Source organism: Thermobia domestica, chromosome 11 (genome assembly GCF_964235325.1).
Source record: "Thermobia domestica chromosome 11, izTheDome1.hap1.1, whole genome shotgun sequence".
Lineage (NCBI taxonomy): Eukaryota > Metazoa > Arthropoda > Insecta > Zygentoma > Lepismatidae > Thermobia > Thermobia domestica.
The window spans coordinates 136,459,522-136,485,701 of record NC_137464.1 but is presented as its reverse complement, the minus strand read 5'-3'; the positions used below and the strand labels follow the sequence as shown (position 1 = coordinate 136,485,701).

General features: G+C 32.1%; 2 protein-coding genes across 3 annotated transcripts in view; one reads left to right on the top strand and one right to left on the bottom strand.

Moving 5' to 3' along the window:
* The window catches only part of LOC145663671 (uncharacterized), a 1,057,537-nt gene that overhangs the window by 897,874 nt on the left and 133,483 nt on the right, over positions 1–26,180 (bottom strand). The gene's annotated exons all lie outside the window — the stretch shown is intronic.
* On the top strand, positions 15,937–25,822 carry LOC145663669 (uncharacterized). The gene is made up of 3 exons (XM_081729767.1): positions 15,937–16,143; positions 17,737–17,923; positions 24,971–25,822. Exons 1-3 carry the CDS (start codon positions 16,132–16,134, stop codon positions 25,348–25,350), a joined length of 579 nt encoding a protein of 192 aa, XP_081585893.1. The 5' UTR covers positions 15,937–16,131; the 3' UTR covers positions 25,351–25,822.

Below are 26,180 nucleotides of genomic sequence, written 5' to 3'. Positions count from 1 at the left end.
GAAGGAAAACGGTGCTCATTACGAAGAGAAAGAATTTGAAATTTCGCTAGCTAGTGGCCATACAAAGAGTGTAGCAGTTATAACTCCAGTTTTTTGTATAAAGTCTTGAAAGATTAAGCATAAATTCTACGTTTTGGGAGATTTGAATATTCCACTCACCTGTGCCGCAGATACGAATCTAAAGGTTGGCACACTTGAAAGATGGTGGGTGGAAATTCTCATAGACCAGATCTGTCAGAAGATGAAAACAGATCAACATACAGTTACTAACGTAAGCGATTTAGAAAAGGTAAAAATAATTCACGGGTATGTTTGCAAATAAACAAGAGCCGAGAGCGGAGGGAAAATATTTGTGACCATATAAAAAAGAAAGTGGGAGAAAAATTTCCGAAGGGAGAATTGTCACTTCACTAGGTCAGCCTAACGGAACGAGAGGAAAAAGCAAAAAAAGCATATGCTTCTAAGGCAGGAGACCGAAGAGCGAACGACCATAGAACGAGAGGGGTTCCTCAGGTCAGTAACCCTGAAGAAGGAGGGGTGAGTTCGGCGAACAAGAGCCCTAGAGTAGAAACACGAGGTACACAAGTAAAAATTTACAATGTAAATACCGTTGAAAAAAAACTGAATATTTCTCGTCCAGCAGGGAAGAGGAAAAAAGCAAGCAAAACATTTAAAAAGAAACCTTCAGTAAAATGTACGGTATTGTCAACAAATGACGTAATGTATCTATACGTTTGTAGTTCTATATCTTGCATAAGCTAGAAAACCGCGGAAAAATGGGTAGAAGCGGGCGTAAAATTAGAAAAGAGTTCCATAGAAATTCTTTTAGCGCCAGGCTCGGCAAGAACGAATGGCTGTATAACTGTTAATGGTAATTTTTATGGTCATACCATTCGTCAAACGTTCCACGTGATTTCTGGATTGATTAAATCAATTCTGGTGGGAAGGAGGACACATGGCCCCAAAATAAAACTACCGTTCAATTAGAAGAGAAAGACCGCGGTGATCCTAGCAGATAGCTGCTACCTCCGCAAGAGAAAAATATCAGGGTTGCCAGTGTATTCAAAGAAAATTAAACAATACCCTGTAAATCTCTCCAATCAAAAAAAAAAAAAACGCGGTAGTAATTTATACTCTAATATACACCACCACATTTATAATATAGATATGGGAAAATATGTAAAATTTTTACTTTTCGTTTTAATTGATTATTTAATTAGTGATAAACTGAAAACCGCTTCAACAAGATGATAACATAAATATGAAGGTATATATCTGTAGATTTTATGGTATCAAGATCATTATGTTCCGAGGGGGATAACTCGTGATATATGAGCTGATATGGGAAAATATGTAAAATTTTGACTTTTCGTTTCAATTGATTATTTAATTAGTGATAAACTGAAAGCCGCTTCAACAAGACGATAATATAAACATGTAGGTATATATCTGTAGATTACATGATACCAAGATCATGCTGTTCCGAGGGGGGTAACTCGTGATATATGAGTTGATATGGGAAGATATGTAAAATTTTGACTTTTCGTTTTAATTGAGTAATTAATTAGTGATAAACTGAAAGCCGCTTCAACAAGGCGATAATATAGATATAAAGATATGAATTTCTAGATTACATGATACCAAGATCATTGCGTTCCGAGGGGGGTAATTTGTGATATATGAGCTGCTTTGAGAAAGTATGTAAAATTTTGATTTTCGTTTTTATTTATTAATTAATTACTGATAAACTGAAAGCTGCTTCAACAACACGATAATACAGATATGACGGTATATATCTGTAGATTACATGGTACTAAGATCATACTGTTCCGAGGGGGATAACTCGTGATATATGAGCTGATATGGAAAAATATGTAATATTTAGACTTTTCGTTTTAATTGATTAATTACTTGGTGATAAACTGAAAATCGCTACAACAAGGTGATAATACAAATATGAAGGTATATATCTGTAGATTCCATGATACCAAGATCATTCTGTTCCGAGGGGGGTAACTCGTGGTAAATGAGCTGATTTGGGATGATATGTAAAATTTTGACTTTTCGTTTTAATTGATTAATTATTTGGTGATAAACTGAAAGCCGCCCCAACAAGACGATAATATAGATATGAAGGTATATATCTGTAGATTGCATGATACCAAGATCATTATGTTCCTAGGGGGAAAGCTCGTGATATATCAGCTGATTTGGGAAAATATGTAAAATTTTGATTTTCGTTTGAATTGATTAATTAATTAGTGATAAACTGAAAGCCGCTTCAACAAGACGATAATATAAATATAAAGTTATGTATCTATAGATTCCATCATACCAAGATCATTCTGTTCCGAGGGGGGTAACTCGTGATATATGAGCTGATTTGGGAAGATATTTAAAATTTTGACTTTTCGTTTTAATTGATTAATTACTTGGTGATAAACTGAAAACCGCCTCAAAAAGACGATAATACAGATATGAACGTATATATCTGTAGATTACATTATACCAAGATCATACAGTTCCGAAGGGGGTAACTCGTGATATATGAGCTGATATGGGAAAATATGTAAAATTTTGATTCTTGTTTTAATTTATTAATTAATTATTGATAACGTGGACACCGCTTTAGCAAGACGATAATATAGATATGAAGGTATGTATCTGTAGATTACATGATACCAAGATCATTATGTTCCGAGGGTGGTAACTCGTGATATGTGAGCTGATATGGGAAAATATGTAAAATATTGATTTTCGTTTTAATTGATTAATTAATTAGTGATAATCTGAAAGCCGCTTCAACAAGACGATAATATAAATATGAAGGTATATATCTGTAGATTTCATGATACCAAGATCATTATGTTCCGAGGGGGTAACTCGTGATATATGAGCTGATATGAGAAAATATGTAAAATTTTGACTTTTCGTTTTAGTTGATTAATTAATTAGTGATAAACTGAAAGCCGCTTCAACAAGACTACAATATAGATATGTAGGTATATATATATTTGTAGATTACATAATACCAAGATCATGCTGTTCCGAGGGTTGTAACACTGATATATGAGCTGATATGGGAAGATATGTAAAATTTTGACTTTTCGTTTTAATTGAGTAATTAATTAATGATAAACTGAAAGCCGCTTCAACAAGACGATAATATAAATATGAAGTTATGTATCTATAGATTCCATCATACCAAGATCATTCTGTTCCGAGGGGGGTAACTCGTGATATATCAGCTGATTAGAGAAGATATGTAAAATTTTGACTTTTCGTTTTAATTGATTAATTACTTGGTGATAAACTGAAAGCCGCCTCAACAAGACGATAATACAGATATGAAGGTATATATCTGTAGATTACATTATACCAAGATCATACAGTTCCAAAGGGGGTAACTCGTGATATATGAGCTGATATGGGAAAATATGTAAAATTTTGATTTTTGTTTTAATTTATTAGTTAATTATTGATAACGTGGAGACCGCTTTAACAAGGCGATAATATAGATATAAAGACATATATTTGTAGATTACATAGTACCAAGATCATTGCGTTACGAGGGGGTAACTTGTGATATATCAGCTGATTTGGGAAAATATGTAAAATTTTGACTTTTCGTTTAAATTGATTAATTAATTAGTGATAAACTGAAAGCCGCTTCAAGAAGACGATAATATGGATATAAAGATATGTATCTGTAGATTACATGATACCAAGATCATGGTGTTCCGAGGGTTGTAACACTTGATATATGAGCTGATATGGGAAGATATGTAAAATTTTGACTTTTCGTTTTAATTGAGTAATTAATTAATGATAAACTGAAAGCCGCTTCAACAAGACGATAATATAAATATGAAGTTATGTATCTATAGATTCCATCATACTAAGATCATTCTGTTCCGAGGGGGGTAACTCGTGATATATGAGCTGATTTGGGAAGATATGTAAAATTTTGACTTTTCGTTTTAATTGATTAATTACTTGGTGATAAACTGAAAGCCGCCTCAACAAGACGATAATACAGATATGAAGGTATATATCTGTAGATTACATTATACCAAGATCAAACAGTTCCGAAGGGGGTAACTCGTGATATATGAGCTGATATGGGAAAATATGTAAAATTTTGATTTTTGTTTTAGTTTATTATTAATTAATTATTGATAACGTGGAGGCCGCTTTAACAACACGATAATATAGATATAAAGATATATATTTGTAGATTACATAATACCAAGATCATTTCGTTCCGAGTTGGGTAACTAGTGATATGTCAGCTGATTTGGGAAAATATGTAAAATTTTGTCTTTTCGTTTAAATTGATTAATTAATTAGTGATAAACTGAAAGCCGCTTCAACAAGACGATAATATAGATATGAAGGTATACATCTGCAGATTGCATGATACCAAGATCATTATGTTCCGAGGGGGTAGCTCGTGATATATCAGCTGATTTGGGAAAATACGTAAAATTTTGACTTTTCGTTTTAATTGATTAATTAATTAGTGATAAACTGAAAGCCGCTTCAACAAGACGATAATACAGATATGAAGGTATATGTCTGTAGATTGCATGATACTAAGATCATTATGTTCCGAGGGGGTAGCTCGTGATATATCAGCTGATTTGGGAAAATACGTAAAATTTTGACTTTTCGTTTTAATTGATTAATTAATTAGTGATAAACTGAAAGCCGCTTCAACAAGACGATAATATAGATATAAAGATATATATCTGTAGACTACATAATACCAAGATCATACTGTTCCGAGGGGGGTAATTCGCGATATATGAGCTGATTTGGGAAAGTATGTAAAATTTTGATTTTCGTTTGAATTGATTAATTAATTAGTGATAAACTGAAAGCCGCTTCAACAAAACTATAATACAGATATGAAGGTACGTATCTGTAGATTGCATGATACCAAGATCATACTGTTTTGAGGGGGGTAACTCGTGATATATGAGCTGATATGGGAAAATATGTAAAATTTAGACTTTTCGTTTTAATTAATTAATTAATTAGTGATAAACTGAAAGCCGCTTCAACAAGGTGATAGTATAGATATAAAGGTATATATCTGTAAATTACATGATAGGAAGATCATTATGTTCCGATGGGGATAACTCGTGATATATGAGCTGATATGGGAAAATATGTAAAATTTTGACTTTTCGCTTTAATTGATTAATTAATTAGTGATAAACTGAAAGCCACTTCAACAAGACGATAATATAGATATGAAGGTATATATCTGTAGATTGCATGATACGAAGATCATACTGTTCCGAGGGGGGTAACTCGTCATATATTAGCTGATATGGGAAAATATGTAAAATTTTGACTTTTCTTTTTAATTGTTTAATTAATTAGTGATAAACTGAAAACCGCTTCAACAAGGCGATAATATAAATATGAAATTCTATATCTATAGATTTCATGATACCAAGATCATTCTGCTCCAAAGGGGGTAACTTGTGATATATGAGCTGATATGGGAAAATATGTAAAATTTTGATTTTTCGTTTTAATTGAGTAATTAATCAGTGATAAACTGAAAGCGGCTTCAACAAAACTATAGTATAGATATAAAGATATATATCTGTAGATTACATGACAAAAAGATCATTGCGTTCCGAGGGGGGTAACTCGTGAATTTTGAGCTGATATTGGAAAATATGTAAAATTTAGACTTTTCGTTTTAATTTATTAATTAATTAGTGATAAACTGAAAGCCGCTTCAACAAGAAGATAATATAGATATAAAGCTATGTATCTGTAGATTACATGATACCAAGATCTTTATGTTCCGAGGGGGGTAACTCGTGATATATGAGCTGATATTGGAAAATATGTAAAATTTTGATTTTTTGTTTTAATTGAGTAATTAATTAGTGATAATCTGCAAGCCGCTACAACAAGACTACAATATAGATATGTGGGTATATATCTGTAGATTACATGATACCAAGATCATGCTGTTCCGAGGGTTGTAACACTCGATATATGAGCTGATATGGGAAAATATGTAAAATTTTGACTTTTCGTTTCAATTGAGTAATTAATTAATGATAAACTGAAAGCCGCTTCAACAAGACGATAATATAAATATAAAGTTATGTATCTATGGATTCCATCATACCAAGATCATTCTGTTCCGAGGGGGGTAACTTGTGATATATGAGCTGATTTGGGAAGATATGTAAAATTTTGACTTTTCGTTTTAATTGATTAATTACTTGGTGATAAACTGAAAGCCGCCTCAACAAGACGTAAATACAGATATGAAGGTATATATCTGTAGATTGTATTATACCAAGATCATACAGTTCCGAAGGGGGTAACTTGTGATATATGAGCTGATATGGGAAAATATGTAAAATTTGGATTTTTGTTTTAATTTATTAATTAATTATGGATAACGTGGAGACCGCTTTAACAAGACGATAATATAGATATAATGATATATATTTGTAGATTACATAATACCAAGATCATTGCGTTCCGAGGGGTAACTTGTGATATATCAGCTGATTTGGGAAAATATGTAAAATTTTGACTTTTCGTTTAAATTGATTAATTAATTAGTGATAAACTGAAAGCCGCTTCAACAAGACGATAATATAGATATGAAGGTATATATCTGCAGATTGCATGATACCAGGATCATTATGTTCCGAGGGGGGTAGCTCGTGATATATAAGCTGATTTGGGAAAATACGTATAATTTTGACGTTTCGTTCTAATTGATTAATTAGTTAGTGATAAACTGAAAGCCGCTTCAACAAGACGATAATATAGATATGAAGGTATATATCTATAGATTGCATGATACTAAGATCATTATGTTCCGAGGGGGTAGCTTGTGATATATCAGCTGATTTGTGAAAATACGTAAAATTTTGACTTTTCGTTTTAATTTATTAATTAATTAGTGATAAACTGAAAGCCGCTTCAACAAGACGATAATATAGATATGAAGATATATATCTGTAGACTACATAATAACAAGATCATTGTGTTCCGATGGGGGTAATTCGTGATATATGAGCTGATTTTGGAAAGTATGTAAAATTTTGATTTTCGTTTGAATTGATTAATTAATTAGTGATAAACTGAAAGCCGCTTCAACAAGACGATAATACAGATATGAAGGTACGTATCTGTAGATTACATTATACCAAGATCATACAGTTCCAAAGGGGGTAACTCGTGATATATGAGCTGATATGGGAAAATATGTAAAATTTAGACTTTTCGTTTTAATTGATTAATTAATTAGTGATAAACTGAAAGCCGCTTCAACAAGGTGATAATATAGATATAAAGGTATATATCTGTAGATTACATGATAGGAAGATCATTATGTTCCGATGGGGATAACTCGTGATATATGAGCTGATATGGGGAAATATGTAAAAATTTGACTTTTCGCTTTAATTGATTAATTAATTAGTGATAAACTGAAAGCCACTTCAACAAGACGATAATATAGATATGAAGGTATATATCTGTAGATTGCATGATACCAAGATCATACTGTTCCGAGGGGGGTAACTCGTCATATATTAGCTGATATGGAAAATATGTAAAATTTTGACTTTTCTTTTTAATTGTTTAATTAATTAGTGATAAACTGAAAACCGCTTCAACAAGGCGATAATATAAATATGAAATTCTACATCTGTAGATTCCATGATACCAAGATAATTCTGCTCCAAAAGGGGTAACTTGTGATATATGAGCTGATATGGGAAGATATGTAAAATTTTGACTTTTCGTTTTAATTGAGTAATTAATTAGTGATAAACTGAAAGCCGCTTCAACAAGACTATAATATAAATATAAAGATATATATCTGTAGATTACATGATAAAAAGATCATTGCGTTCCGAGGGGGCAACTCGTGAATTATGAGCTGCTTTTGAAAGTATGTAAAATTTTAATTTTCGTTTTAATTTATTAATTAATTAGTGATAAAGTGAAAACCGCTTCAACAAGACAATAATATAGATATTAAGGTATATATCTGTACATTAAATGATAGGGAGGATCATTATGTACCGAGGGGGGTAACTCGTGATATATGACCTGATATGGGAAAATATGTAAAGTTTAGACTTTTTGTTTTAATTGATTAATTAATTAGTGATAAACTGAAAGCCGCTTCAACGAGATGATAATATTGATATAAAGATATATATCTGTATATTACATGATAGGGAGATCATTATGTTCCGAGGGGGGCAAATCGTGATATATGACCTGATATGGGAAAATATGTAAAATTTAGAGTTTTCGTTTTAATTGATTAATTAATTACTGATAAACTGAAAGCCGCTTCAACAAGATGATAATATGAATATGAAGGTATGTATCTGTAGATTCCATGATACCAAGATCATTATGTTCCGAGGGGGGTAACTCGTGATATATGAGCTGATATGGGAAAATATGTAAAATTTTGATTTTCGTTTCAATTGATTAATTAATTAGTGATAAACTGAAAGCCGCTTCAACAAGACGATAATATAGATATGAAGGTATATATCTGTAGATTACATGATACCAGGATCGTTATGTTCCGAGGGGAGTAACTCGTGATATATGAGCTGATTTGGGAGAATACGTAAAATTTAGACTTTTTGTTTTAATTGATTAATTAATTAGTGATAAACTGAAAGCCGCTCCAACATAATGTTAATATAGATATAAAGATATGAACCTGTAGATTACATGATACCAAGATCATTGTGTTCCGAGGGGGGTAACTCGTGATATATGAGCTGATTTGGGAAAGTATGTAAAATTTTGACTTTCGTTTTAATTGATTAATTAATTAGTGATAAACTGAAAGCCACTCCAACAAGACGATAATATGGATATGAATGTATATATCTGTAAATAGCATGATACCAAGATCCTTATGTTCCGAGGGTTGTAACTCGTGATATACACCGTATGAGCTGATTTGGGAAAATACGAAAAATTTAGACTTTTCGTTTTAATTGATTAATTAATTAGTGATAAACTGAAAGCCGCTTCACAAGACCATAATATAGATATAAAGGTATATATCTGTAGATTACATGATAGGAAGATCATTATGTTCCACGGGGGTAACTTGTGATATATGAGCTGATATGGAAAAATATGTAAAATTTTGACTTTTCGTTTTAATTGATTAATTAATTAGTGATAAACTGAAAGTCACTTCAACAAGACGATAATATAGATATGAAGGTATATATCTGTAAATTGCATGATACCAAGATCATACTGTTTTGAGGGGGGTAACTCGTGATATATGAGCTGATTTGGGAAAATACGTAAAATTTAGACTTTTCGTTTTAATTCATTAATCAATTAGTGATAAACTGAAAGCCGCCCCAACAAGACGATAATACAGATATGAAGGTATAAATCTGTAGATTGCATGATACTAAGATCATTATGTTCCGAGGGGGTAGCTCGTGATATATCAGCTGATTTGGGAAAATATGTAAAATTTTGACTTTTCGCTTTAATTGATTAATTAATTAGTGATAAACTGAAAGCCACTTCAACAAGACGATAATATAGATATGAAGGTATATATCTGTAGATTGCATGATACCAAGATCATACTCTTCGGAAGGGGGTAACTCGTCATATATTAGCTGATATGGAAAATTTGTAAAATTTTGACTTTTCTTTTTAATTGTTTAATTAATTAGTGATAAACTGAAAACCGCTTCAACAAGGCGATAATATAAATATGAAATTCTATATCTATAGATTCCATGATACCAAGATCATTCTGCTCCAAAGGGGGTAACTTGTGATATATGAGCTGATATGGGAAGATATGTAAAATTTTGACTTTTCGTTTTAATTGAGTAATTAATTAGTGATAAACTGAAAGCCGCTTCAACAAGACTATAGTACAGATATAAAGATATATATCTGTAGATTACATGATAAAAAGATCATTGCGTTCCGAGGAAGGTAACTCGTGAATTTTGAGCTGATATTGGAAAATATGTAAAATTTAGACTTTTCGTTTTAATTTATTAATTAATTAGTGATAAACTGAAAGCCGCTTCAACAAGACGATAATATAGATATAAAGGTATGTATCTGTAGATTACATGATACCAAGATCTTTATGTTCCGAGGGGGGTAACTTGTGATATATGAGCTGATATTGGAAAATATGTAAAATTTAGACTTTTTGTTTTAATTGAGTAATTAATTAGTGATAATCTGCAAGCCGCTTCAGCAAGACTACAATATAGATATGTGGGTATATATCTGTAGATTACATGATACCAAGATCATGCTGTTCCGAGGGTTGTAACACTTGATATATGAGCTGATTTGGGAAAATATGTAAAATTTTGACATTTCGTTTCAATTGAGTAATTAATTAATGATAAACTGAAAGCCGCTTCAACAAGACGATAATATAAATATAAAGTTATACATCTATAGATTCCATCATACCAAGATCATTCTGTTCCGAGGGGGGTAACTCGTGATATATGAGCTGATTTGGGAAGATATGTAAAATTTTGACTTTTCGTTTTAATTGATTAATTACTTGGTGATAAACTGAAAGCCGCCTCAACAAGACGTAAATACAGATATGAAGGTATATATCTGTAGATTATATTATACCAAGATCATACAGTTCCGAAGGGGGTAAGTCGTGATATATGAGCTGATATGGATAAATATGTAAAATTTTGATTTTTGTTTTAATTTATTAATTAATTATTGATAACGTGGAGACCGCTTTAACAAGACGATAATATAGATATAACGATATATATTTGTAGATTACATAATACCAAGATCATTGCGTTCCGAGGGGGGTTACTTGTGATATATCAGCTGATTTGGGAAAATATGTAAAATTTTGACTTTTCGTTTAAATTGATTAATTAATTAGTGATAAACTGAACGCCGCTTCAACAAGACGATAAGATAGATATGAAGGTATATATCTGCAGATTGCATGATACCAAGATCATTATGTTCCGAGGGGGGTAGCTCGTGATATATCAGCTGATTTGGGAAAATACGTAAAATTTTGACTTTTCGTTTTAATTGAATAATTAGTTAGTGATAAACTGAAAGCCGCTTCAACAAGACGATAATATAGATATGAAGGTATATATCTATAGATTGCATGATACAAAGATCATTATGTTCCGAGGGGGTAGCTTGTGATATATCAGCTGATTTGGGAAAATACGTAAAATTTTGACTTTTCGTTTTAATTGATTAATTAATTAGTGATAAACTGAAAGCCGCTTCAACAAGACGATAATATAGATATAAAGATATATATCTGTAGACTACATAATAACAAGATCATTGTGTTCCGATGGGGGTAATTCGTGATATATGAGCTGATTTGGGAAAGTATGTAAAATTTTGATTTTCGTTTGAATTGATTAATTAATTAGTGATAAACTGAAAGCCGCTTCAACAAGACGATAATACAGATATGAAGGTACGTATCTGTAGATTACATGATACCAAGATCATACTGTTTTGAGGGGGGTAACTCGTGATATATGAGCTGATATGGGAAAATATGTAAAATTTAGACTTTTCGTTTTAATTGATTAATTAATTAGTGATAAACTGAAAGCCGCTTCAACAAGGTGATAATATAGATATAAAGGTATATATCTGTAGATTACATGATAGGATGATCGTTATGTTCCTATGGGGATAACTCGTGATATATGAGCTGATCTGGGAAAATATGTAAAATTTTGACTTTTCGCTTTAATTGATTAATTAATTAGTGATAAACTGAAAACCGCTTCAACAAGGCGATAATATAAATATGAAATTCTATATCTATAGATTCCATGATAGCAAGATCATTCTGCTCCAAAAGGGGTAACTTGTGATATATGAGCTGATATGGGAAGATATGTAAAATTTTGACTTTTCGTTTTAATTGAGTAATTAATTAGTGATAAACTGAAAGCCGCTTCAACAAGACTTTAATATAGATATAAAGATATATATCTGTAGATTACATGATAAAAAGATCATTGCGTTCCGAGGGGGTAACTCGTTAATTTTGAGCTGCTTTTGAAAGTATGTAAAATTTTGATTTTCGTTTTAATTTATTAATTAATTAGTGATAAAGTGAAAACCGCTTCAACAAGACGATAATATAGATATTAAGGTATATATCTGTACATTAGATGATAGGGAGGATCATTATGTACCGAGGGGGGTAACTCGTGATATATGACCTGATATGGGAAAATATGTAAAGTTTAGACTTTTTGTTTTAATTGATTAATTAATTAGTGATAAACTGAAAGCAGCTTCAACGAGATGATAATATTGATATAAAGATATATATCTGTATATTACATGATAGGGAGATTATTATGTTCCGAGGGGGGCAAATCGTGATATATGACCTGATATGGGAAAATATGTAAAATTTTGACTTTTCGTTTTAATTGATTAATTAATTAGTGATAAACTGAAAGCCGCTTCAACAAGATGATAATAGAAATATGAAGGTATGAATCTGTGGATTCCATGATACCAAGATCATTATGTTCTGAGGGGGGTAACTCGTGATATATGAGCTGATATGGGAAAATATGTAAAATTTTGATTTTCGTTTCAATTGATTAATTAATTAGTGATAAACTGAAAGCCGCTTCAACAAGACGATAATATAGATATGAAGGTATATATCTTTAGATTACATGATACCAGGATCGTTATGTTCCGATGGGAGTAACTCGTGATATATGAGGTGATTTGGGAAAATACGTAAAATTTAGACTTTTCGTTTTAATTGATTAATTAATTAGTGATAAACTGAAAGCCGCTTCAACATAATGTTAATATAGATATAAAGATATATATCTGTAGATTACATGATACCAAGATCATTGTGTTCCGAGGGGGGTAACTCGTGATATATGAGCTGATTTGGGAAAGTATGTAAAATTTTGACTTTTCGTTTTAATTGATTAATTAATTAGTGATAAACTGAAAGCCACTCCAACAAGACGATAATATGGATATGAAGGTATATATCTGTAAAGAGCATGATACCAAGATCCTTATGTTCCGAGGGTTGTAACTCGTGATATATGAGCTGATTTGGGAAAATACGAAAAATTTAGACTTTTCTTTTTAATTGATTAATTAATTAGTGATAAACTGAAAACCGCTTCACAAGACCATAATATAGATATAAAGGTATATATCTGTAGATTACATGATACCAAAATGATTATGTTCCGAGCGGGGTAACTTGTGATATATGAGCTGATATGGAAAAATATGTAAAATTTTGACTTTTCGTTTTAATTGATTAATTAATTAGTGATAAACTAAAAATCACTTCAACAAGACGATAATATAGATATGAAGGTATATATCTGTAAATTGTATGATACCAAGATCATTATGTTCCGAGGGGGGTAACTCGTGATATATGAGCTGATTTGGGAAAATACGTAAAATTTAGACTTTTCGTTTTAATTGATTAATCAATAGTGATAAACTGAAAGCCGCTTCAAAAAGATGATAATACACATATGAAGGTAAATATCGGTAGATTACATGATACCAAGATCATTATGTTCCGGGAGGGTAACTCGTGATATATGAGTTGATATGGGAAATATGTATGAGTTTGACTTTTCGTTTTAATTGAGTAATTAATTAGTGATAAACTGAAAGCCACATCAACAAGACGATAATATAGATATGAAGGTATATATCTGTAGATTGCATGATACCAAGATCATACTGTTCCGAGGGGGGTAACTCGTGATATATGGGCTGATATGGGAAAATATGTAAAATTTTGACTTTTCGTTTTATTTGATTAATTAATTAGTGATAAACTGAAAGCCGCTTCAACAAGTTGATAATACAGATATAAAGGCATATATCTGTAGATTACATGATAGGAAGATCATTATGTTCCGATGGGGATAACTCGTGATATATGAGCTGATATGGGAAAATATGTAAAATTTTGACTTTTCGCTTTAATTGATTAATTAATTAGTGATAAACTGAAAGCCACTTCAACAAGACGATAATATAGATATGAAGGTATATATCTGTAGATTGCATGATACCAAGATCATACTGTTCCGATCGGGGTAACTCGTGATATATGGGCTGATATGGGAAAATATGTAAAATTTAGACTTTTCGTTTTAATTTATTAATTAATTAGTGATAAACTGAAAGCCGCTTCAACAAGACGATAATATAGATATAAAGGTATATATCTGTAGATTACATGATACCAAGATCTTTATGTTCCGAGGGGGGTAACTCGTGATATATGAGCTGATATTGGAAAATATGTAAAATTTAGCCTTTTTGTTTTAATTGAGTAATTAATTAGTGATAATCTCCAAGCCGCTTCAACAAGACGATAATATGGATATAAAGATATGTATCTGTAGATTACATGATACCAGGATCATTGTGTTCCGAGGGGGGTAACTCGTGATATATGAGCGGATATGGGAAAATATGTAAAATTTTGACTTTTCGTTTTAATTTATTAATTAATTAGTGATAAACTGAAAACCGCTTCAACAAGGTGATAATATTGATATAAAGGTATATATCTGTTGATTACATGATAGGAAGATCATTATGTTCCGATGGGGGTAGCTCGTGATATATGAGCTGATATGGGAAAATATGTAAAATTTAGACTTTTCGTTTTAATTGATTAATTAATTAGTGATGAACTGAAAGCCGCTTCAACAAGATGATAATATAAATATGAAGGTATATACCTGTAGATTCCATGATACCAAGATCATTATGTTCCGAGGGGGGTAACTCGTGATATATTAGCTGATATGGGAAAATATGTAAAATTTTGATTTTTGGTTTAATTTATTTATTAATTATAGATAACGTGGAGGCCGCTTCAGCACAACTATAGTATAAATATTGTGGTGTATATCAGAGTATAAATTACTACTGCGTTCTATATGATTTGAGAGAGTTACAGGGTGTTGTTTATTTGTGTTTGTATACACTGGCAACCCTGAGATTTTTCTGTTACGGAGGTAGCAGATATCTGCTAGGATCACCGCGGTAAGAGAAAGTAACTGGGAAAGAAGAAGAAAAAGAAGAGAGTTATAATTTTTGGGGGATGCTCTTGCTTATATTCGTTTAGATCACTTAGAGAATTTTACTTTAAAATTAAACACCGCTGCGATCAGAGGTTAAAAAGATTCCTAGACATGGCTACTAAGTTTAAAAAGCCATTCCCAAAGAAGTCAATTCCTAAGAAGATAAATGTATTCACTTCTTGCAGACCGAGTTCAAAAGATTTGTTTGAACTTGAATTGCTGTTTCGACTCGACGAAAGTAAGTCGGAGGGATACCATTCTAAGAAGGAACTTGGGAAAAACCAAGTAAATAAAGATCCCAGGTTCTGTACATTACAGGAGTTAAGAGCCCTTAAAAGGGCGAGATTGGACAACGAGGTAGACATATCCAATCCTGGACCATCTAGTTCTACAGGTCATGTGCATCATGACGGTAACAGTAATGAAGATGTACTCTCTCTTTTTGCTGAGGATATTGAATTTCCAGATATTCCTCCAACGCCCGGTAAATTTCTGGAGGTGATGGAGAAAATATAACGATGGATTCAGCGGTCACGAAATTATCCTTCTAATAATAATAATAATAATAATAATAATAATAATAATAATAATAATAATAATAATAATAATAATAATAATAATAATAAGACTAATGGCGCAGTTGTGACAGAACGAGAACTTTTCCACGAAGAACAGGCAGTCCAGCTTACTAAAACCGTGAACAAGTGGAGTGGTAAATAATAACTGTTAGAGACAATGGACCAGCTCATAGAAGCCATGAAATCAGTGGTGACGTACATAGTGTATTAAGTGAAAAAATTGAAGATTTCCAGTGAAAAAACAGTGTGAGACAAAAGAACAGAATGGGGAATATTTTTTTCTTTTTTTTTAAGTTTTTATTTAGTGCTATGTAAGGACGAGTCTTCGCCCTTACTGTGTATATTAATATTAAATTAATAGTGAATTAACATTATGCAGTTAGATGTTTAAAAAGGTAAGTCTGGCCAGACGTATATATTCTATATTATAATTACTAATTATATTCATATATATATATATATGTGTGTGTGTTGATAGGATAAAATATTATTTTAAATCTTATTCTTGTAATTGTATATATGCTTCGTTGTGTTTACTTCTTGTTTTTTCTAGTTCCTTAACGTTATACGTTTAAGTTTTTTTTATAGCTTTTCTAGTATGCGATGGAAAATTCCAGAGGATAAGGATGGTTACAAAAACTTTTCAAACGATTTTTTGCGATTCCTTTTGAGCGAAAATAAGAAAAAAGCATAAGAAAGATATGGTCACTCGAGAATATATAAGTGAAAGGAGCCATTGTATTGTGCGGGATTTGGGAAGGAATCTTGGCTGTTAGAATCCTCCTGTCGTTGGTCTAGATCATTGCCTCGCTTGGAAATCTTTTTTTTTTTTTAACTTTCCTATCTTTTAGGGATCGGTTTGAGTGCTAACCGAATGACGAAGAATTAAGTTCTCTGGGGCCTGAATGATGGCTGTAGATTTTTAAAGTTTTTTATTAGGCATTCTTGAGGGACTAACCTAAATGGTGGTTAGAGCAAGGAAGAAATTCCTTTGGTGTGAGTGATGACCATAGTTAGACTGGAAATTTAGTTCAGATCTAAATAAGCTTGAGTGATAGCTTATCGGGATGAATGATTCCCGTAATCTTCTAGCTAGGAGCAACTAGGAATTGAGATTTTGGAAAAAACCTCTGAGGCAAACTTCATTAAGGTACTATTTTAGATTTTTTTGATAGGCCAGAGAAACCTAAGTGATAGTTTTCTCTTTGGAATGAATAACAGTCTTTGGACTGAGTGATGTCCTTTCACATTTCTGATTATTCTTATCTCTTTTTGATGGAAAGTTGGAGTCAGGCCTTCCTGCTAGATTTAGGGTAGGACTTAGCTGTGAAGAAATGACTGACCATTGAAGCCTGATTAGAGACTGGTAGGATGTTGTTGTGCTTGAGCTTCAAACTTAATTCTCAAACTTAATTCAAACTTAAGGGACAAGGCTCCGAAGTTAAAGAGCCCTGAATAAGATTTTCTTTCGCTAATTGGAAAATTCATTTCTTTAATTTATTCTGATTTAATTACTGAACTAAGATAATTTTTTAACCTCAATTTGGTTACAAGTTTTATTGAGAGGTATTCACTTGCGTAGGTTGGATTTTATTAATTATTTAATGTTAGTGTTACTGATAGTTATTATCTCCTAGAGAAGCCTGAAAAGACGTAAGAGACCAGTAATAGATGTTAAAATTAAAAAGGTGGAAGAAAACACTACACATGCATTCATTTGTTTCAAATTTGAAAACTTGTTTAGAAATTGAGTAGAAGAATTTTTGCTTTCTCTTAGAAAATTTTTTGCTTAACATAAAAACTTGCTTTGAATCGGTAAAAATTAAGCGTGACACATTAAAATTTGCAACGCAAGCTCTAATCAACTTCATTGTGAATTGATAAATAATTCAATTATTTTATTTTATTCATTTGTTTTAAATTTGATATTAAGAAATTGTTATAAATTGAGCTTGACAACTCAAAATGGTTGTTCCTTTTTATTTTAGATGGGTCTCTTCTGCGCCACGGAAGGAAACCTTGTTGACGAGGTGTACCTGCAAGAGATTCTAGGGGTTTTGAAAACTATCGGCAGGTGTTCAGCACATGGAAAGGCATCATGCAGTTTCAGAAGGCTGGGGCAACGTGGACCGAAGAGGTGTCAGGCAGTAGTATGGTCCCTACGTGCCTTTGAAGGTAATGACAGTATTCTTTATATTACTGTTGAGATTGCTTTAATTCTCATTTGTGTGTTTAAATCTACCTGATTGATTAAATTCTGTTACTAGATGTATTTGCTTCCTAATGGCAATTCTAATCCAGGTGGCAAACATTGTTTTAGGTTTCGATAGTGAATCACACAGTTTTCTTTATCATATAGGGTTCTTAATAATTTTGATTGTTCTGAACCAGGTGGACACACATTTTCAGGAGCTAATGGATAGCGTTTGTGATAATCATGTGATTCTTTTGGATATTGAGAACCTACTTCTAATATATAAACAATATTGGAATTATCGAGTATATTTGTAAAATCTATTTCTCCTATTTCTTCCTCACTTAACTATCTAAATCCCTTATTCGGTAAATATTGATTCATTGCCCGTCCATACAGATTGTTGGCCTCTAAGTACATAATGTAAGCATCTTCTTTATTCTCATCGAAATATTCCATATATTATTGTTTGCTTTTACTTATCTTTTGGAGAATTGACTAATTCCACCTTTAATAACTTTCTCTATCATCAAGACCATATCATAGTCTGTCAATAATTCTAATTTTATATTTGTCATCTTTAACATCGCATCCCAAAGTAAACCTGGTACTGTCAGATACGACGTTAGATCAGGACCATAAGCCTTGAGACATGTTTCTCTAAAATTCTCAAACACATCTGCTAATAACAACACATCCGTTTTTACATATAAATAATAGTATTGTCCGAGAGTTTTAATTTTAAATGTTTCCCACTCTTTTTGCCTGTTCATATCTTCATTAATATGTGTTTTAGTAAGCTTGTTGAAGATTGCTTCCTTTGGTGGTAATTTTCTATGTCTAAACTTATTCCAGTCACTAACATAATCATATGGACAAACCTTTTCTTATTACAAGTTTAAATTATTCTTCATCAGGATAGAAGTATTGTGTGTGAGCACTGGAGGATCCAAGGGAGGGGGGCGAAGGGGGCGACCGCCCCCCCCAAAGGTCTGGTTTTTATTCCAGCATTTATCGTTGTAAAATACAAATATGGTCTTTTCCCGACAGATTCAATCTGTGTCAAGCCTAGCAGAGTCTAATCAAAATGTGTGGTATTTGAAGTGTGAATAATTTTATCCCAAGTTCCTTGAGGTGGTCACTATAAGCCCCAAAGGAGCGAGAATATGATTCATTCATTGGACGAACAGCTTTAGGAAAGACGGTGACGGCTCACTCTTTGAACTAAAAAGCTATATTTTAAAATTGTGTCCTAGAATAAGGATATGTAAATGGAATTCGGGCCCTGAAACTTCAAGTATCTTTACCTTGAATAAAGAGAAATATAGAATCTTCAGCGCTCCTTACCGAAAAGCTCTCTGAATCTGAGACTTTTCGGTTGGTTGATTTATTGATATGTATTTACGTTGTTTGTCAAATGCGATGCTTTACAGAACGAGAACTAGAGTTTAAAGTTGGATCTTAACCTCTGTAGTACGTTCGATGCTTACTCACCGGGAATCAAACCACACAACCTCATGCATCAAAGATCAAAGATACGTTCGCTAGCTACTAGATCAACAAAGAGAGCCGTGACTTTTGAGGTTCAACACGAAAACATTCGGAAGGAACCAGGGATTCATTGTGACTTTTAATGGCATTTCTTCTTTCCTTGGGAAATAATACAAACTACAAACTGTTATATAAAAGACGAAGTCCTGAATGAATAACTGATCGCACAAGCCAAACCGCTCAAGCTAGAAACTTGGAATTCGGACAGTAGATAAGATTTGTGATGTAGAGTATTACTAAGGAAGGATTTCTTGGAAATTCGAAGAAAGGAAGGGAGTGGCCATCTCTCCGAATCCCTTAAGGATGGAGACTTGAAATTTGGTATTTGGATTTCACAATTTAAATAATTTGACACCCGTTTCAACGTTTTTTAATACTTTAGTAAAATTGGAGAAAAAGAGGTGAAAAGAAAAGGTTACGGGGATTGCAATTATTATAATAATATATCAATATCTAAGAATCTTTAAAAGCTAGAAACATGAAATTAGGTGTATAGACTTCTCACTCAAAATAATCCAATACGTATTTCAGCGTTTTTGATATTTTACCTAGAAGGAAAGAAAAGGGATGAAAATTATTATTATTATTATTATTATTATTATTATTATTATTATTATTATTATTATTATTATTATTATTATTATTATTATTATTATTATTATTATTATTAAATGCCCATATCTCGTGATCCCTTACAGTAGAGACATGAAAGTAGGTAGTTTAATTTTTCATTTAAAATAATTAAACATGTATTTGAGCGTTTTAGCCACTTAACGTAGAAGGGAAGAAAAAGAGGTGCGGGTAATTCACTAAAATGCCTTTCGAGGTGTTTGGATTTCGTAATAGAGTTTTAGCTCAATCCAATTCTACATTATTGAAATGATAGCTGAAATCTATATTTTATATGATAGTTCAATTGTATATTCTAAATGAGACGAAAGGAACAACGCAATATTGTGTCACAATAGCACGCAGGGGCATTTCTTATACATATCGTGCGAGGCCGTATGTAGAGCAAATTATCTGTGAGCGAAGCTCTACCTAGGCGAAGGTTAGTATAATATAATTTTATTGTTGTTGTAAGCATAGATTATATTATACTATGTTTCTAAGAACTGCATTTAAGAAATTACCTAATAGAGCAAATTTCCTAGTCCTAGCCTGGTCTAATGCTTTTTTTCTTTACATACTCAATTATACTACTGCAATAGTGGTGTATTCGGACAAAATACCGTATACAGAGCATCATCCGAAAGAACATTTTCAACACTAAAAAGGCTAAAGACATGGCTACGATCCCGGATGGATGCAGATCGACTTAGCGGCCTGGCACTACTATATACGCACCGAGACAAACGTAGATTACGTTCGTGTCATCGACAGATTTGCCAGGAACAAGAAAGGACGTAGATTTGAGTTTGTGTTGTAACTTTCACAGAGATGGATTGCAAGGTGACTAAGGCTGTGGTTTTGGCCCGTAATTATTTTCAATTCGTGAGTATTTCCCAAAAATCATGAGTATGAATCTATAACGTTGAACTCCTCCTATGTATCTGAATCGCAAACAAAAGCAAGAAAAATGAACGAACTCGAAAAAGTTTTTGAAATTGTATTTTTTTAAATATTTAACTGAAACAAAAGGGCACAACAACAATCGTAAAAAATGTGTACCAGTATATAGACTATATTATATTTTTAATAAACAATACATATGATATTTGTTTGTTTAACGTCCCACGGTTGTGCCAGAACGGCTAATGGAGACGTGGACCTACTGATTATAGTGGAATCCGAACCACTTTTTTCGTTCAACTGTAAACTCACCGGGAATCGAACCCGGGATCACTCGCACCAAAGGCAAGCAAGTTAGCCATTAGATCAAACCTTATTATATCTGAGATTAAAGAAAAACAACAAGTTTGTTTTTGTACTTTATTCTCCATTAATGATTTCGTTTAAAGGTGAGAATTTTTCAAAATTAAATTTGAATTTGATTTTTTTTCAAATATCTGATATTGTCAAATAATATCGCCAGTCGGAATGTTAAAGGAAATATAGTTTGTGTGCAGTAATGAACGAAAACATCACTTTGGTTTTACATTTCAGATCTTGTTTCGTTCACTTTTTTTTTTTTTTTTTTTACTATTTATCATTATAATGGCTTATATTGTGATTCTATATAATTGTAATTCATATTTTAATTCATGTGAAATTTATACACATTTCGTGCTAGATGATCTGACAAAATTTCTGTTGAGTTTGCGTAAGAGAAAGTTTAGCATTGATATTTTTGTTATTACATTATTTGCAATATTTTATTGAATAAATTGTGCATTTGCCTTCGTAGTGATTTATATGGTTAAGGAGTACCTTCAATATTTTATATTTATATAGGATTATATCCAAAATTCATTTCTTTATATGTTACTGCTGTAGTTTAACTTCAAGCCGTCGCTCTGAGTTACTGTTAGTAGTACAGTACAAGGTTTAAATGCATTGAAGATTAGTATTATGTATTAGGAAGTGTATCCATTTCATTTTCCTGTATTCGATTTGTGCCCTTAAGTATGCAGGCTAGTTCTTTTAAGGCAAAACCCCATAACATTCTTAATTCCGGAGAAAGCCACGAAATTCACGTTTCGGCAATCACTACCATGGGTAATAATCACGGAACCACTAAGCATCCTTGGAGTTCAGTTTGATTTTTTTTTTCAATTTTTAATTTGCTGAATTATATCTAACATAAACATAAATGAAAGCAATATGTAAAGATTGCTCCCCTATATTTTTGCCCAGTTGGAACAATGTGTGCCATATACTTTTAAACATCACTTTATAATTAATTATTGTAGTATTTTATACCAAGAAATTTACATAGAAATATCATCATGTCTTTTGTTATTTGTTGACATTTTGTATTATTCTTTATTCATGTATATTTTTGTTATCTATATTTGCGCAGACCGAGTCTCTTTTTTTTTCATCTGTTGTCCCACAATTGTTATTCAAAATATAAATGATTAGAGCAAATTGTACACTCTTTCGTTGAAATGAATCCCATCGTCAATACAGTATTTTCTTTTGTGCAAGTACTGTGCAAGACAGCGCATTGATACAGTTCGGTGACTAGTGAATCATGACACCGCCATGCCTCCGAAACGGAAGTGCGTATTTAATTTAAATCTAGAGACAGAATATACTTTCATTTAAGAAAACTTACAAATTCGGGTACCAAAATGGAAACTGGGAATCAGGTTTGCACCCCCCTCTCCAGTCCCGCATTCATAAGCATCCGATTCTTGCAAAAGAAAAATTCTGATCACCATGAGGGTACGATCATCTTTCAGGAAGCAAACCGCCCCCCCCAAACGATCCTTCTGGATCCGCTAGTGTGTGTGAGTCATTTGTTCTCTTGTTAGATTTGAGGATAATTTGTCTAAATTACATGCCATAAGTCTAAATGAATCTAAATTTTAATTAGATATTTCCAACTTTTTTACTGAATGATGTATATCGTTGTTCGTTATTAGGTATTAACTCTATTTTCTCTGTTAGATCCTAGCTCTTTTACAAACAAGTGAGAATCATATCCTATTATGTATAATCACCGGCACAACCTTAGGTATTTTAACTGTTAAATTACAATTATTACGTAATGCAGCTACAAAGTCTCCAGTTATATTGTAATGTTGTTTAACTTTATGATTTTCTTCAGTATATTCTACTTTATAGTAACAACAGCATTCCGATTTGTTTAATTCTTTCTTTTGTTTACGTGTTGAAGGTAATTCTCTATTTTGTTTATATATGTTTGATATCTGTTTGGCTTCTTTCTTTAACGTTCTTATGAACTTCTTAGCTGCTTCTTTAGCTCTATATACAACAGGACCTGTTTTAGTTCCATCACTTTTTACGATATAATACCAGAATCCAGATGGCTTATGCTGTCGATATTTTTTTGTATATGATTGGTTTCCTAGATAACATTTCCTAGATAACACAACCTAGATAACATCTTATGCAGTAAACATTCAAAATCAGCATAAATCACAAACAGCATTTTCATCGTATATTGATAGTTATTGAATTCAACATATTTATCTTCTTCTGCCATTTCTATTTTAACAGCTCAGTGAGTAGAACAATCTTTATCTAATGCGTCTTCTAAGTAAAAATATAACAAACACATATCACATAAATCTTTTCGAGCTCTCTTCTTAGTCATGTGACAACTAACTAATCTATTGAAGTCTTTAATCCAACAATAACACTGGTCAACAAATTGTCACTTTTTATTTTTTTACAGAAACGAAACTAGCCAATTTTTATAGATTTCGAGGCGCTGAACATGAATTTTACACTTAAAATTAGCTGGTGGCTCACGGTTGCCAGTAAATGTGGAATTTACCTAAAAAATCGTTTTTCACATTTATTTTGTTAGGTTTTACTCAGGAACGTATAATTACGTCCCTATTTATCGTTGCGGAATGTGTTATACCTCTTTCTATTCGTCGATGACCGTACTCTCTGAAAATTTAACAATCATTCCGGTAACTGGTACCCTTGGGAAATTCATAAGAAAATGTTGTATAAAACTAAATTTTTCTTTGGAAGAATAGATAATTTTGCTAATTATTATTTTCGTAAACGAAAAAATATATATCATTTAATAATGTCCCCTGTTTTCATCACATGATTTCGAAGGTAATACTATGTTTATTTGTAACATATGTACAGTATATATAACATAATTATCATTAAATTTAATATCATCTACAGGGTTTCCCGAAAGCCACCCAAAAATTAGAGAACGAATAAGCGATGACGTGACATCAGTTAGCGCATGTGTAAGTGAGGATGATATACGAAAATAGTTCAATGGCATATATCAATATGTGCAAAAAATGAGGATAATATACGAAAATGGTACAATGACATATATCAATATGTGCAAAAAGTGAGGATAATATACGAAAATGATTCAATAACATATATGAATATGTGCAAAAGTATCTCTACAAACGAATCCCAGAAAAAGTGACCGAATCAGTTCCGACCCATCAAAATATATTGACATAAAGCAATACGAAATTGACAAACTAAATACTCTAATGAAGTGCTTACAAAATATTCATTTGCTTCCCCTTACAAGACACAATTGTGTCTTCCATAAAACCGAAACATTTGAAAAACGGTTTTGAAGCTTGTGGTCTTTTCCCATGTAATCCAGATGTTATAGACTATCTAAATATCTTATCCCATCATCCAATATATATACGCCCTCGTAGAAAGATATACATCCTAATTTCATTAGGGCTACCTTATGAATCATTCGCACACATCGCAGGCATTTGAAAAACTAAACGAAAGTTGTTGAGAAAGTGACTCTAGTTCAGAATTCTTTATTTTATATCGTTTGTTGTTTTGCTTTCAAAAGGATAAACACACAAACAAAAACTCTCGCTTTTATTCTACAGATCGTGATACCCGCTGCCCTTCAAGTGATACTTCAGGTAAGGATGAGCGGCAAAACACATGTACCGAAACTGAGGAAGCAGGAAATAATTCAGGTGTAGCTGAGAACTTTAATAATGCAGAAGTACAAAATATGAACAAAATAAGTATGGATTCTGCAAGTGGTAGACCAGCGCGAAACTCTACAGCATCATCTTCAACTAATATGCAGACTTCTACTTTAGATAGTTTCCTTCAGTGGCCTGAGACTCCCAAAAGAAAAGGAAATAAAGACATTGGAGAATTTCATTATGCTGTTACATCTAAACAAAATCAAGAGTTGCTTGAGAAGGAACGACTTACTAAAATGGAAAAGAACCAGAGAAGGAAGGAAGAAAAATAAAGGGTCTGGTTGAGAAAAAGTGAAAGTGGAGGAAAAATACAAACGACTGCTAAAAGAAGCTCATTTTTAAGTAGACAACTGTTCGTAAAATTATAAGATTATGTTCTACATGTAAATTTGGTGCAAATGACAGTGACGACACAACTAAGAGTGATTTGTGTCTAAGGTTTACCATATAATGTGCATTCCGAAAGCTCATCGTATTCATATTGCTGATGCAAATGATGGTGATGAGTTTCTGTGCAAGAACTATTACCAGGAAAACAAAACAAGTAGTTCAGGTGATGTGGTGGAGGACTTCGATGATGTGGAAGAGTTTCCAGATCTTGTTTTCACTTCAAATAGATTCATGTACTCCTAGGTCATAGCATATCTGTGTAAGAGTGATTTCCCTAAAAGAATTGTCAATTGACATTTGCTCGAAAACTAAAGGTTAATTTCACTATATGTTCTACTATATATTTTCACTATAAATCTATTAATAATAATCAATGACATCAAAACTTGTCACTTTTTGTTAATTTAGTTTGATATAAACCTTGTTTGGAACGAAAATAGGCTATGTATAATTAGTTGCAAATTGGCAACTTGCATGCTTGAAATAAAGTGTATTATCGTAGTAGGGCATATAAGAATATAATGTGTATGGTCCACAAATATGCAACTTGTGTAAATGTTGCATGGAAAATTGCAAATGATCACATGGCTAAGAACTGAATTCATCAAGGGCAATTACTGTAAAAAGTGACTAGTAACTGTAACATTTTGTATGTTTTCATTCAAAACTACTCTTTTATATTTCTTTATAGCATCTTAAAATAATTTTATAC